Here is a 14,022-nt window from a genome sequence, read left to right as displayed (position 1 = left end):
TGGGGCAAGGCAGGTAACTAACTACTACCACATGCAATTTTTAGAGTCTTCTGAAATATTTTTTTGGTTCTTTTGGCTTGATGTATGGGTTGTTCTGGACCCTCGCTCCTACTTTCTAACTTTGCCTCTCAGGCCCCTGGGTTCATTTTGCTTGAGCTTGAGCCCCTGGGGCTTTCCTCCTATGCCTGGAGGAAACCACACTCATTTCTTTTTTTAAGATTTTATTTACTTATTTGAGAGAGAGAGAGAGAGAGAGAGAGCCTGAGAAGGGAGGCCAGAGGAAGAAACCGACTTCCCATGGAGCTAGGAGCCTGATGTGGGACTCGATTCCAGGACTCCAGGATCATGACCTGAGCCAAAGGTAGTTGCTTAACCAACTGAGCCACCAGGGGACCCTAAACCACACTCATTTCTATCTAAGGTTCTTTACACCTGTTGCTTCCCCTGCCAGGAGCTACTTCCCTGGATCTTTGCATCCCGGCATTTCTTTTGCTCACTCTTTCTTTTCATTAGATTTCAGCTCACACACACATTCCCTACTCAGAATTTTTGTGACCATTCATCATGACTACATACTCTCTCCCTATCACCTTCTCTTATCATTCTCTTAGTACTCATTATCTAACACTTGCATAGTTTGCCCTGAAAAAGAAAAGAAATTCTTCTCAATAGAACTTGTTCAAGGTTATAGTCCCTGGATACTACATAGTGTCCACCAGAGAAAAAAAGCTCAGAAATACATACTTGTTTAATAAATGAATAGGATAGAACAAAGCGGAGGGCGTAGACAGGGAAATGGTACAGATTAAAACCTCATCAACATCAGTGATTACAGTGTTATACAGTCTTTACTATAACATCTACATTTCAGAAGAGTAGAAGTGTGTTTACATTTGCATAACAAATTGGGTCCAAAAAGTAGCCAGTCCAGAACAATACTCTCGTATCAAAGGTGAGCTCAGATTCCAGCAATGCAAAACAGAAAAGTCTCTCTCCCCACCCACGAGGTTTACAAAAAATTCTTAGGTGGTTTTCCCCCTGGCGAAATGTGATATCTATTAAAATGGTAGGAGGTTGCAGTTAGGTAAGGTTGGTTCAGACACGTGTTTCAGAGAGGAAGTTACTTCTGCTGGGTCCTTGTGGATACTAGATCAGACCCTGATAGACAGGTAAAATGGAATGGGTAAGTGGGCCTGTGATGGACTGGGAAGGAAGAATTAGAGGTGGAGGGAATACCCCACAGTTTTCACCAGAGCCACCAAAATCCATTTCCAATAGATCTTTTAGCTAAGTAAGAGAACTGGACTTCTCTGCAAATCCGCAGCTTCAAGTGTATCCCAGATCACCAGGCATGAGCCATTCCTGACTGTTGGGGAGCCTCGGCTGGATTTAGGTATGCAAGGAAGACCATAGCAATGGACTCCACTTCCTGCTCCTAAAATAAATTGTGGTAAATGAGGTTAAGGTTGGGATGAGGATCCGGAGGACAAGAACGGGAGCCTTTAGGATCTCTTAAGACGAGGTTTGAAAGGGAAGAGGCCAATTTGGGAAGGCCAGAGTGAAGGTTGTTTATAGTCCCGGCAAGAAAAGCAATATAGGATCTAGAATCAGGGGAAAAACAGGAACAAAAAGGGATGAACGAGAGTTGTGCAGGTCAGAGGTTTCCAGTGTGTTTGCGGGGTCCAGAGGTGCTGCAGTTAATGCTGAGCGGGATTCATGGGGTCTGTTGGGATGCTTTTGGCCCAGGGGATATAAACTTCTACGTGTTTCTTCAAAATAATAGCCCCTGGAGTCTGTTGGCCGTATCATGAAATAGAAATTGTGAGTACACTGTATCTTTTAAAAAAAATCCCCTTTTGTAGCACTTCCTTAAAAACAGCTATTTAATGCAACTCTGCCAGTGAGTTCTTGACAGTTCTGTCTTAACGATTCTGATATTAATGAAACATCTACTTTGTAAAGAGCTGAAGTGTCTTCCTGGTAAGTGTTTAGCTTCTGATTCTCAAAATACCTTGTGCTAATCTTCTCCTTTGGCCTAAAGAATGTTTCTTGTATCAACTGTTCAGATACAAGAAAGATTAAGCAATTGAAGTAATCAATAGCATTTGCGAGCTTTTTTTTTCCCTTTGGGTTTGCTACTTTTAAGAGTTGCGATAGTTGTGTTTTGTCGTGTATTTTAGTCCAAGTTATTTAAGTATTTGATTCAAAGTACACCATTCATGTATTTGCTGTAGTGCATATGAGTTGAGGCATAATTAATTGAAAGTTCATTGACTTGCCTTTTTACAAAAACACATATACTGATAATATTTATTAGGGATCATAGCCCAGGCAGTGATTTATGTGTTTTCTTTATTTTTTTTCTCTTAAGTTTTTCCTAAATTGTTCAACATTTCTCACATTGGAAGCTGTCTTCCAGCTTTTTTGAGATATAATTGACATAAAAGATAGTGTAAGTTTAAGGTGGAAAATGTGATACTCTGACATGCAAATATATTATGAAATGATAACCACAGTAAGGTTAGTTAACACTGTTAACCTCACATAGTTGACTTTGTTTTTAGGGATTTTTTTTTTTCCTCACATTTTCTTTTAACTGACTGGTATAGTGATTTCAAAGAGCTGAATAGAATTTTAGTGTCTGATGTATTATACTGATGTAATTATTATATTGATGGATATGTATAATAGTGTATTGGATTAAATCATCTCTTTGTATTCTGTAGTGTTAACAGGCTCACTGCATTGGTGGGATAAATGATAACGTGTAAACAGTTACTTGTGCTAAATAAAAAGATAAGCAATTATGCCCCCCCCATGCTCTTTCTTGTTATGTAGATATGTTTTTAGTCTGCAGAATGTTAATCTTTTTTAAAAAGCCATTTAATGTTGTTGGTTTTTTTTTTTTTAAATCACTGTTTGTTTAGAACAGAATCTAACAGGGATTAGAAAGTAGACCAGGGTTCCTATCTTTTCTAGTGAATGGTTGGGTTTTACAGGGTAAATTTTATTTGTAATGTAGATTCACATTTCAAGAGCGAGAAAGCCTTTCTTCACCAGATTCTCAGTAGGCTGACACGAGAAAGACTGAGGGGAAAAAACCCACAACATTATAAATGGAGAGCTATGCTAAGGTAAAAAGGTTTCTGATTTTCAGAATTTTTAAATAACTTTTCTTTTTAAGAATTTATTACACCCAGTGTGAGGCTCAAACTCAAAACCCCGAGATCAAGAGTCCCCTTCTGACCCAGCCAGTCAGACGCCCCTTAAATACTTTAATTCTTAAAAGGATTTTGAAATACTTAAATACTCTTCTCAGTAATTTTTATTAAAACTCTCTTACAAGTTAAACAACTTAGGTAATTAACCCTGTTGAGCTACTTTTAACATTTAAAAAGTTTTGTAATAATAAAAAAATGTTTGTAGGAAATTTTGTAAGAAGAAAAATGTGTACTCATTAAAGAGACTTCGGATGGTACTTTGGTTTTTAAATGGTATCTTCAGAAAATATTTTGAGTAAGAGCTTTTAATTCAGAGGCAAATTACACTACTAATTTTTTTATTAATCTTTTTCAGAATTGCCAATATATTAATGAAGCATGGTAAGTTGTCATTTTCCAGTCTTCCCTTGGATGATTTGGAGGATGAGCATCTCTTGAAGGATCAGTATCCTCCATTTTGAAAGTAATCTGTGGTTCAGATTATAAGGGTATGAAATGGTTTGCAGAACCGTTTAATATGGGGGCACCTGTGTGGTTCAGTCGGTTAAGGGTCCAACTCCTGGTTGCAGGTTGGGTCATGGTCTGGAGGTGGAATCAAGCCCTGCATCGGGTTCCGTGCTCAGTATGGAGTCTGCCTCAGATCCTCCCTCCCTCCCCCTTTGCCCCTCCCTGCTCACACACACTCTGTGTCTCTATCTCAAATACATAAAAGTTAAAAAAAAAAAAAAAGTTCTATGTCTCAGGGATATGATTTTGAAATTAAGAGCATTTCCATTTTAAGTACCGATTCAGATTGTTCTATGAAAGATAGTTCTTTTGTTTGTTTGTTTTTGTATTTGTTTTTTAATTTTTTCTTTTCAGCGTAACAGAATTCACAGTTTTTTGCACCACACCCAGTGCTCCATGCAATACCCTCCCTCCCTAATACCCACCACCTGGTTCCCCCAACCTCCCACCCCCCGCCCCTTCAAAACCCTCAGGTCTCATGGTTCACCTCCCCTTCCAATTTCCCTCAACTCCCTTCTCCTCGCCATCTTCCCTTGTCCTCCGTGTTATTTGTTATGCTCCACAAATAAGTGAAACCATATGACAACTGACACTCTGCTTGACTTATTTCTTGATCCCTTTTTCCAAATCAGTCTCCTGCAATACAACTCCTACTAAACTTGTAAGAGAATGTTAAATACTGTTTCATAGAATGAGGACTGTTCTCTAAATACTAGATGTTACAGAGCAGTGGATTTCAACCAGGCTTGAGAGAGTGCTGCTGCCATCCAGTGAGTGGGTGGAGACCAGGGATGCTGCTAGATTTTCTGCCGGGCACACAACAGCCCCCTGCAGTAACGACTTAGCCAAACTCGCGTATCAGTAGTGTCGTGGGTGAGAAACCACCCTTTACAGTAGAAAGATGAAGTTCAATTGATAATTTCATAACTTGAGGATTCTGCCTTTCTAGCAGTCCTGCATTGAACAAGACAAGCTGGGACAAGCCTTTGAAGATGCTTTCGAGGTACTGAGGCAGCATTCAACGGGAGATCTTCAATACTCCCCAGGTACAGTGTCAGTCAGCTGCTTTCGGTACATCAAATGCCTTCTTCGTCACACAGACACACGAATAATTGTAACAGAGAAGAGCATTTTTATCTAGTGCATCTAAGGTTTATTCTAACAGGCGAAAAGCTTGCAGGGTTAAACCCTAGATTATGTAAATTTAAAGTGTCACATACGAATATGCAAAGAATCTAGAGAATGACATTCCACATAGGAAAACTAGCACATAAAATACTAGTACATAAAAAAAAATACTAGCACTATTAAGTATATCTGGTTGATATTTATCTAATAATTTTAACTGTTTGGAGTGGGCTTTTTGGTTATTCTAATTTATTTTATAGACCTTCCATACAGGAGATACTCTACTTAGGAGAATATTCTTTTCTTTGAGAGTAAATTCTTACTGTTCCTTACCCATTGCCCTGTAGATAGTGTAGGTGAAGTATAGGTATCTTGCCTCTTGAGTTAACACATGATGTGGTGGTAAGTTCCAAGATAAAAGAAATCATGGGGTCTCTGCTTGCAAGGAACATGTGCTCCAGTAAGGGAAATGGGATATGAAAAAGAAGACTGTGATACCAACATAATGCAATAAACACAGGGAAATGCAAAGTTGTAGAGAACACATCATGAAGCAACCACATACATAAGTACATATGCGTATATAAACATACATACATTAGGCACACACACACAGTTATAAACTTTGACTTCTGGAGTTTCTTTCTCTGTTTTTAAATTAGATTACAAACATTACCTGGCTTTCATCAACCACTGCTCTCAAGTCAGAGGAAATTCCACCTGCTATGGTATGCTGCCTACAGAAGAACCTGTCTATAATTGGAGAACAGTAATAGTGAGTACATGTACCAGTAGATCATCTCCCAGTATCAGGCAAATTCCCTCTTCACACCTGCGTTCCACTTGGTGTATGCTCGCTGAAACGCAGCTTAGAGGCAGCTGGGCAGAGAAAGCTCACAGACATCAGTGGTGTAAATTGGACCTCATGGGTGGTCCTTGGTAATGCTGTCAAGAAGGAAACTGCCGTCTGTCATTGCTTTTCACCCAGCATCAGGGTTTGAATGACTTCTACAAGGATGTGTTTTTAGGGTTCTTACATTACTGCTTCTTGTCCATTTGGAAAATTGCAAAATAATATGGTTCCCCTAAAAGCCATAGGGCAGAGCCCAAACTTCCCCTGCATTGGCTTTACCTATAATCTTGTATTAACCTGCTCTGTTGCCCTTTCTAAACTCAGAGCCAGCTACATCCCCCTGTAAACAAAGTGTTCCCACCATTTATCTCTCTATTTATGTGTTCTTTTGTATTACTACTTTTTTTTAAATTTTATTTATTTGACAGACCACAAGTAGGCAGAGAGGCAGGCAGAGAGAGGCGGGGGGAAGCAGGCTCCCTGTTGAGCAGAAAACCCAATGCGACCCTGGGATCATGATCTGAGCCGAAGGCAGAGGCTTGAACCCACTGAGCCACCCAGGCGCCCCTCTTTTTTTTTTTTTTTAAAGATTTATTTCCTTATTTGAGAGAGTGGGGCAAGGGGTAGAGGGAAAGGAGAAAGAAACTCAAGGAGACTCTCCTGAGCACAGAGCCTGATACAAGGCTCAGTCCCATGATCCTGAAAACATGACCTGAACCAAAACCAAGAGCGTTAAAAACTTAATGGACTGTACTACCCAGGTGTCCCCGTATTGTTTTCTTAATGCCAGCTGTCTTAATGTGGTGCAGTATAAATAGGAAATGGTATTTTTCTTTTCTTTCTTTTCCTTTTTTTTTTTTTTTTTCCCAGTCACTACTTTCAACCATGCTATGTCAGATGTCCTCTTCCTGACCCTCTAAATTGTTCCATTAGGGCCTTTCCACAAGACATTGCTTTGAACAGGGAATTTAGGTTCCAGCTTAACCTCTTCTACCTCCGCTTGGGGTTACCAGGTGAAATACAGCAGTATTTTTATTGGCTAAATCTGGCAACCCTGCTTCCTCTTCAACTTCCAGTCCCTAGTACATATCACAGCATCTATGGTTGGGGACTTCTTGCCTGCTGGGAAGCCTCTTACATGGGATATGTTGGGGTGGTTCAAGTCATCTTCATTAGATGACCCCAGGAAGACCTACCTTTGCTTTCCGAATGTAATGGTAACAGTTGGAGCTGCTTCTGCCTGTCCCCTCTCTTGGCTGTGCCCTTCCTTGGCTGCCATCTTTCTCCCTTTGTTTCTTCTTGCCCAGATGGACATCCGACAGAGGAGTGAAAGCCCGTCTTCCCCTTTGTGCTGGCACTTCAAGTTTGTACTAATAATTCTTCAAAGTTTTCCTTTCTCACTGGTATATTTAGGGATAAGGGAGGAAGCAAGTCCCTCCTCTTTCTCATAGGAAGGGGATGTTATGAAAGTCTTTACAGAGCCAAAGAGTAGCTTCTGCCCCTTGGTCTTCTCTCCATGTGGGCTTGAGGCTAGTTGTGCTCTGGGAGATAAATCTGGCTGCAGTGGAGGATTCTGCTTTTTAGAATTTGGGAGATGCTTAGCACTCTTTTTGTCCTCAGCTTTTGACTTTAGCCATCAGCTGGGGCCACATGGAAAGTCCCACTAACATCCTGCTGCATTATTTATATAGAACAGTGCTGCGGACCTCTATTTTGAAGGAAATACTCATCCATCTCTGCCAAACATCCCTGAAAATCAGCTGGTACAACCTGCTGTTCTCCATCAAAAGGGAGGAAAAGGTATGTGGATCCATCAGTCTTTTTTTTTTTTTTAATTTAATTTAATTTATTTATTTGATAGAGATCACAAGTAGGCAGAGAGGCAGGTAGAGAGAGAGAGAGGAAGGGAAAGCAAGCTCCCTGCTGAGCAGAGAGCCCAATGCGGGGCTCAATCCCAGGACCCTGAGACCATAACCTGAGCCGAAGGCAGAGGCTTTAACCCACTGAGCCACCCAGGTGCCCTGATCCATCAGTCTTTCTAGAGGTAAAAGAACCAAATCATCTTCAAAGACACTTTAAAGGGATTTCATATCTGAGTTTCGAACTGTGTTTGCAAAATACTCTAGTACTGTGATTAAGAATAATTGACCTCTGACAGGCTGAGCCACTCCAAGCCACTCATCTTGGGTGAGGCTTCCCCTTGCTTCATAGAAATGTGAAGCTGTAGAGTGTCACTTCACTCAAGTAAATCTGTATTCATGAATAATGTGTCTATATTTGGGGTGTAGAAAGGGAAACTTTTCCATAAGTTGTTTTAGCAGTCTTAACACTAATTGTGAAGGGCTTGGTATGGAAGTTGTTTTCTCCATTAAGTTTCCTGCAAATGAAGTTTCATAATAATTCAGTATTTCATAAACTTGAAATCCTGATTTCATAAATTTAAGCTGATGGTGATCTCACCCAACAGATGGGTAAAGTGATAAAGCAGGATAGTAGCCTCTATGTTGCCATATGTTATTGGATTGAGTACAAATTGGTACAAAGTTTTGAAAGGCCGTTTGGCAATAACTACCAAAATTCAAATGTTAATGTCTTTTGACTCTTAGGGACTACATAACTGAGTGAGTGTGAACTCCGGGTTAATTGTGTGAGCCTGGGAAAATGACTTAACCTTTTGTACCACAGTGTCCTCATTCAAAGAACAAATAATGATAATTGTACAAAGATTGTAATGACTGTAAAAATTAAATGAGGAAGTCCATGTAAAGCATTACACTCACAGCTTGGCTCTGGATTATTTCTCATAATACTGTAGGGTGTGTGTGCGTGTACACTTGTATACCCAGTATACATTAGGATGTTCCTTACAATGTTTGTTAAAGGAAAAGAATAGAACCTGTTTACTGCATCGGTGTATAAGGTACAGAGAAGTGTAAGATGCATCATAATTTTACAATGAAATTGTTTTTAATGATACTTTATCACAGTTTCTAAATTATTTTCAGTAAATATTTTTTTGAAAAACTACTTTCGTTCCTATGTCTGCATCCTAGCATACTGTATCCTAGAACAAAATTTTAAATATTCAGCAATAATCTAATCTAGCAAGGGAATAATGCATAAAATCACACACGTAAAATAAATTCTGTATCACTGGATTTTTGTATTGAATATTGAACTATTACTAGTAGTAATTTAATACAAGGAGAATATTACTTCTACCTCTGTCCAAGTGTTTAGCTTGTCACTATTATTATTTTTTAACTAAAAACTTGTATCTTTTCTTGGATGTTTTATGGTGTAAAGCTTTGCCAGTATGGGACATAACACCCATAATTTTTGGTTTTTGAAGTTTCTTCTTCCACCTGAAATTTTGAAATTACTTGGGGAGTCATTATCCAGAGAAAAATAGTACACGTATAAAACAGAACACAGAGCTGTTAAAAGGCGTGAAGGCATATCTTACGTGTTGATAAAGAACTCTTAAAGTACATTTTTTTTTAAGATTTTATTTATTTATTTGACAAAGAGAGATGACAGGCAGGCAGAGAGAGAGGAGGAAGCAGGCTCCCTGCTGAGCAGAGAGCCCGATTTGGGGCTCGATCCCAGGACCCTGGGATCATGACCCGAGCCGAAGACAGCAGCTTAACTCACTGAGCCACCCAGGCGTCCCTTAAAGTACATTTTTTGGTTTTAATCCTTTTTAATTCCATGATTTAAAAGTAGTAATGCACATTAAAAGTTCACAGAATTCAGAAATTCATAAGGAATAAGTGGAAATGTTCTTCTTTCTTTCCATGATATGTCCCAGAAGTAACCGTTGTTACTTCAACAGCTGAGTATTTTACCCATCTATAGCTAATTTCTGATTGTTCTCTGACTTAAGATCTATTACTTACTGAAAAGCAAAATAATACGATACCACTGATATTTTTAAAAGATATGCATATGTTTATGTGCAAATTTTTTTAATTTTAAAAACACGTATGAGAATAGACTGGGATTTTACTTTCACTTTGTGCTTCTGTTTGAATCTTTTACTCTGAGCGCATGATACTTTTTAAAATGTTTTAGTACTTCTTTCAAAACTGAAAACATTTTAAAAGGTGAGGATCCATTATTGTTTGACCACTGGATAAGAGTCAAAGTTTATTTAAGGCTGTGACTTTCAATTCATGATGTGTTTTTTGGTAAGTCCCTTTCATTTCTTAATTTGTAATTTCAAGATAATACAAGGCAAAAAGATAATCTTCTTAAAAACCTTTGAGGTTTTGGGATGAATGATGATTGATGCAAGAGTGTTACTCCCCAGAGACTGTTCAAAGCAGTTTGGGAATCCACTATTCCACACTCTCGAGGGGAAAAGGGAATTCGGCTGTGGTTATGTTCAGCTATTGGCAGATCTGATGAGGCATCGTATTTTACAGGCCAATTCAGAAGTCACAAAATAGGCTGTCCCCCTTGGTTCTCTGTTAGGCCAAAGACATCCAGTCAACTGAACAAAAATCAAAGTAAATCCTCCTAAAGTTTTCTGTCTAGACATTATGAAATATAAAGGACTATATTCCGAAAGAGGGAAAAACTCTGGTAGTGCCATTTTATTTCACAGCAATGAAAAAAATCATAGTACCCATTGTTAACTGCTCATAAATGATACCAGAATGTCATGAAGATGGCAGTGAAGGTGGCTTTTCCATTCCATTTTCTTCTGCTCTTTCTCGGGCGTCTGGGTGGCTCGGTGGGTTAGGCCACTGCCTTCGGCTCAGGTTGTGATCTCGGGGTCCTGGGATTGAGTCCCACATTGGGCACTCTGCTCAGCAGGGAGCTTGCTTCCTCCTCTCTCTCTCTCTGCCTGCCTCTCTGCCTACTTGTGATCTCTCTCTGTCAAATAAATAAATAAAATCTTTAAAAAAAAAAATTCTCTTCTGCTCTTTGTCATTTCACATAACTAGGTAGACCCACGGTTTTTGTCTTTTTTTTTTTTTAAATCTAAGTCTTCGATATTAGTTTCACTAACACTACTTCATATTTGAATACTGTTTTGCATTTTTTTAAAAATACATTCACATTCCTTACCTCATTTGACTTAACTCATTTGAATAAAGCCCTTTCAAATGATTTGCTTTGTGAAAATGGCTTTTGAGGCTTCACTTTACTTAAAACCACTAAACTTTGCAGTTCATTTTCTCAGTTTTGTTGTTCTAAAATATGACCTGGAACGGGTAGTCAAGATTTAATCGCGAAGAAAGATCCCCTGACAGAGGGTAGATTCGGATAAAGAAGCATCAGGCTTCCGTTTTCCAGTAAAGGACAGTACAAAATTTTTTAAACATCCCCAACAAAGTATGGTCCAACTGAAACTTCAGTAGGGCCCAAAACAGATGTCTGACTTTGAAGTCCCAATGCAGCTTTTGAGTTTTGTAGTCACTCAACAGACCCTACCTGAGAAGGTTCTTTGTGTGTAGCCACGGTGGAATATGACATTGTTTTTCTCCATTTTAGGCAGGAAGAAGCTCCGACTGTTCGAATACCTTCATGAATCCCTGTGTAATCCTGAGATGGCATCTTGTATTCAGTGGGTAGATAAAACCAAAGGCATCTTCCAGTTTGTGTCAAAAAACAAAGAAAAACTTGCCCAACTTTGGGGGAAAAGAAAAGGCAATCGGAAGACCATGACTTACCAGAAAATGGCCAGAGCACTGAGGAATTATGGAAGAACTGGGGAAGTCACTAAAATCCGGAGAAAGCTAACTTACCAGTTCAGTGAGGCCATTCTCCAAAGACTCTCTCCATCTTATTTCTTAGAAAAAGAGTTCTTCTACTCGCCGTATGTTCAACCTGAGCAAGGATTTCTCAGCTTCAGTAACTGGAACGCAAATTATAATTGTCCATACGCTGATTACCATGAGCTAAGTCACCCTGATTGCTAAATATGCTATATTTCATGATTTCCTGACATCAGCAATCTGTACCAGTTTCAGGATTTTTCTCTTAAATGCTGGAGAGGGAAAAACAATGAACGTCATTGTTTCTAATCTTTTACTAAATGGTTTATAATCTATACAGACTTGGTGAAAAAAAATCTACCAGTGAACAACTTCTAAATGATCCAGCCCCATTTGAAAATACAAACTAAATGTCCTCGCTCTTACTGTTTATGCAGTACTTCTAGGTAAACAATGCTAGTAGAGATGATTTGATCTATATAGATTTAAATGTTTTCCTGTCATAAACTCAGGCAAAAAAAAAAAGGTCTAATGTATTATCTGATAGCTTTAGCGACAGCAAAATAATTGCATGTGATAGTCTTCATGCTAATGTACATTTATGACTTTCAAAACTTTATTTTCACTGCACTTCAGACTTCATGGTCTGCAACTCTGTGGCGCTAAAAAAATGATCTAAGGAAAATGCCACCTACCTTAATGATAGAACTCCAAAGTTTATACTTCCCACACATCATTTCCTGGCATCTCTGTGGTGGGGTAGATCCAGAAGCCAAGATTTCTTGCTATCCTGCCACTCAGCCACAAGAAGGTGCTCTTGCCTTGTTATCTCTGGTCTAACTTCGGAAAACTGGACTTCCTCCTCCCTTAAACTAGCCCAGCTAAGATCAGGCTGGGAAAATTGGAGAAAAAGATAAAAGGATAGAGGCTAGCAGATAAATCCAGGGAGGAAACGGGACTTGAAAGCTATGGTTTATTCTGAGCATTCCATTAGGAATGAAAAAAGAAACCCTGTTTCTTAACTTCCTGCTTGGCAGATTGATTTGTATCCCATCTGTATTGCCATGATGCAGGAGAGCTTCCTGGACTGTATGGGCCATCTTCAGTCCAGGCCAAGAGCTTCCTGGAGCCTACCCAGTTTATAATTTGTTACCATTGCCCTTTTTCTTTGTGTCTTTCAGGGATTCTTTAAAAATGGCAGACTAAATGAAGGTAATGATATTGGCTATCTGCACATGTAATCTGGCCTTCTGGAATAAACTGAATGTTTGCATCTTTCCCAAAATATGTTGAAACCTAATCCCTAGTGTGATGATTTTTGGAGGCAGGCTGTTTGGAAGGAAGAGCTCTCACAAATGGGTGTAGTGCCCTGTAGAAGAGGCCCAGAGAGCTTCCTCGCCCCTTCTGCCTTGCGAGGACACGTGACGGGCCTCCTGTGAACCAGGAAGCAGGCTCTTAGAGACACTGAATGTGCTGGTGCCCTGATCTTGGACTCCCAGGTTCTTGAACTGCAAGAAATTTCTGGTTATAAGACACCCAGTTTACGGTATTCTGTTACAGCAGCCCAGAGGAACTGAGATGACTGTTCAATCATGCTAACCTTAAAAAAGTAGGACCTAGCATTTATGTTCATTCTCTGCAAAGAAATACGCTCTGTAAATACAAATTTTACCAGACGTTGCAAAGAGGAAATAGTGAAGAGGTTTCACCACACAGCTCATTTGGCAAATAACTTAATAGAATTGTATTAACATTCTCTCTCCAAAGTCCTACCTACACCCAATGCCAGCTTGAAGGGTTCATCTTGCCAATTCTCCAAAAAGCCTCCAGTCAGCCCTGATTCCATCTGTATTCTGCAGAGTAGATTTCTCTTTGGCAGAAATCTGGGCTCTGCGTTTTACAAAAGTGGGCTGACCAAAAGCCATTTTAGTAGGTTGGGCCTTAAAGACATGTTCATTCCTGCTGCTCAAAGACTAAAACCTCCATACATTGTATGACACGTACCATACTTGAAACAGGGTGTTACTCCCTGTCACCACCCAAGGACCAGGGAGAGAGACTTGTTAGACTCTATTGTGGTCGGTCTTTTCCTGGTATATGGTATCCCAGTCTCTTTGGTCACAGTCATCTGGCTGAAAGACTCAGTTGAACTCTTCTCTGGTGAGCTGTGGTGTTAAGTGAAACAGACAGGGCTTCTTCTGTTGTGAAACCTCAATTCTATCAATGTGGATTTATAAGTTTTATTAATACTTAACTAAAGTTTACCAAATACCTTACTGAAGAGCAGTTTATTGGTTGGGCTCACACAGCGTTGTGAAGTATGTCAAGTGCATCAGTGTGGCAGCATTAGTTACATCTAACCTGTACAGACTAATGGATACAACCACTTAACCATTGTCTAAATGATGATACAGCATCTCATAACTGGTTTTTCCAAAGCCCACCTTGAACATCGCTTGAAATGAATCATACAGTTTGTATCCTTTTGCATTTGCTTTTGTTCCTTTTAATATATTGATGTTCATCAGTGTTGCTGGATATGAGGAATTTATTTTTCATTGCTTTTAACCCACTGAGCCACTCAGGT

General features: G+C 39.4%; 1 protein-coding gene across 4 annotated transcripts; it reads left to right on the top strand.

The window, feature by feature from the left end:
• The first annotated feature begins 1,907 nt into the window (after positions 1-1,907).
• On the top strand, positions 1,908-13,409 carry SPIC (Spi-C transcription factor). Of its 4 annotated transcripts, none has more exons than XM_032346616.1 (7): positions 1,920-1,980; positions 3,023-3,134; positions 3,577-3,602; positions 4,681-4,774; positions 5,519-5,631; positions 7,401-7,509; positions 11,212-13,409. In XM_032346616.1, the coding sequence occupies exons 3-7, from the start codon at positions 3,600-3,602 to the stop codon at positions 11,637-11,639; spliced, it is 747 nt and encodes a 248-aa protein (XP_032202507.1). In that variant the 5' UTR covers positions 1,920-1,980; positions 3,023-3,134; positions 3,577-3,599; the 3' UTR covers positions 11,640-13,409. The 4 variants fall into 4 exon arrangements, with proteins under 4 accessions (XP_032202506.1, XP_032202504.1, XP_032202507.1 ...); XM_032346614.1 differs by having other exon boundaries at positions 4,678-4,774; XM_032346615.1 differs by lacking the exon at positions 3,023-3,134 and having other exon boundaries at positions 1,908-1,980.
• Positions 13,410-14,022: the final 613 nt, after the last annotated feature.

This window comes from Mustela erminea, chromosome 6, assembly GCF_009829155.1.
Source record: "Mustela erminea isolate mMusErm1 chromosome 6, mMusErm1.Pri, whole genome shotgun sequence".
Lineage (NCBI taxonomy): Eukaryota > Metazoa > Chordata > Mammalia > Carnivora > Mustelidae > Mustela > Mustela erminea.
This window is presented reverse-complemented; position numbering and strand designations above follow the sequence as displayed.